Genomic DNA, 797 nt, shown 5'->3' with positions numbered 1-797 from the left:
ACCATCACCACCACCATCACCACCACCCTGGCAGCAAGCTGGGCGCAGTTCACGGCCACCACGACCACTCGGCCGGCCCCCCAGGCGCTGTGGGCCGCCTGCCTAATTTCCAGGGTTACGGCAGCATCACCTGCGCACAGCCCGGTGGGTTTAAACACCCGTTCACAATCGAGAACATCATAGGACGGGACTACAAGGTTGTGATGGCCAGTGGGCTCCCGCTCACCTCTGTCATGCATCACCTGGGTTACCCGGTGCCGCCGCAGCTCAGCAGCATGGTCAACTCCATGTGGCCGCACGTCGGGATGCTGTCAGAGTCCATGTGTGGGGTGTCCATGCCATCTTCACCCGAAAACGCGCCCTTTGGTGTGTCAACAAAAGGCCTGTACCACAATGCCAACGGGCAAACCTTGCCCGCTGTCCCAGTGCCCATCAAACCAACCCCGTCCTTGGGTGCCGTGCTAGGCTTGACTGGGCTGCAGTCCGCGTCGGCACAGCTCTGCGCGCCGTCCTCACTGATGGAGAAGAGTGACCTGCTGGAAGGGAAAGGCAGCCACTTACACCCGGCTCTTCTGTTGTCCTAACCAGTTAAAATTGTGGGTAATTTAAAAATAATGAATGCAATGAAGATGGACATTATTATTATTATTATTATGATCATTATTATATTTTGTGTTTTAATTTAATATATTTTATTCATAACCAAGTGGCCTATCAGCGAAAGAAAAGAAACAGAACAGGACTGCTAGAAATATCTACAATAAAACGCAAAAAAAAGTTCCGTTGCGCATCTCATG

General features: G+C 52.1%; 1 protein-coding gene across 1 annotated transcript; it reads left to right on the top strand.

Moving 5' to 3' along the window:
• Positions 1 to 5: 5 nt before the first annotated feature.
• On the top strand, positions 6 to 679 carry LOC103399388 (forkhead box protein B2-like; the record flags this gene model as incomplete). The annotated part of the gene is made up of 1 exon (XM_008338083.2): positions 6 to 679. A coding segment is annotated over one exon (579 nt), but the record flags the coding sequence as incomplete, so codon positions are not given.
• Positions 680 to 797: the final 118 nt, after the last annotated feature.

The sequence above is a fragment of the Cynoglossus semilaevis genome, unplaced genomic scaffold (genome assembly GCF_000523025.1).
Source record: "Cynoglossus semilaevis isolate Cse_v1.0 unplaced genomic scaffold, Cse_v1.0 scaffold6243, whole genome shotgun sequence".
Lineage (NCBI taxonomy): Eukaryota > Metazoa > Chordata > Actinopteri > Pleuronectiformes > Cynoglossidae > Cynoglossus > Cynoglossus semilaevis.
The sequence above is the reverse complement of the archived record's forward strand: the minus strand, read 5'-3'. Positions and strand labels throughout refer to the sequence as shown.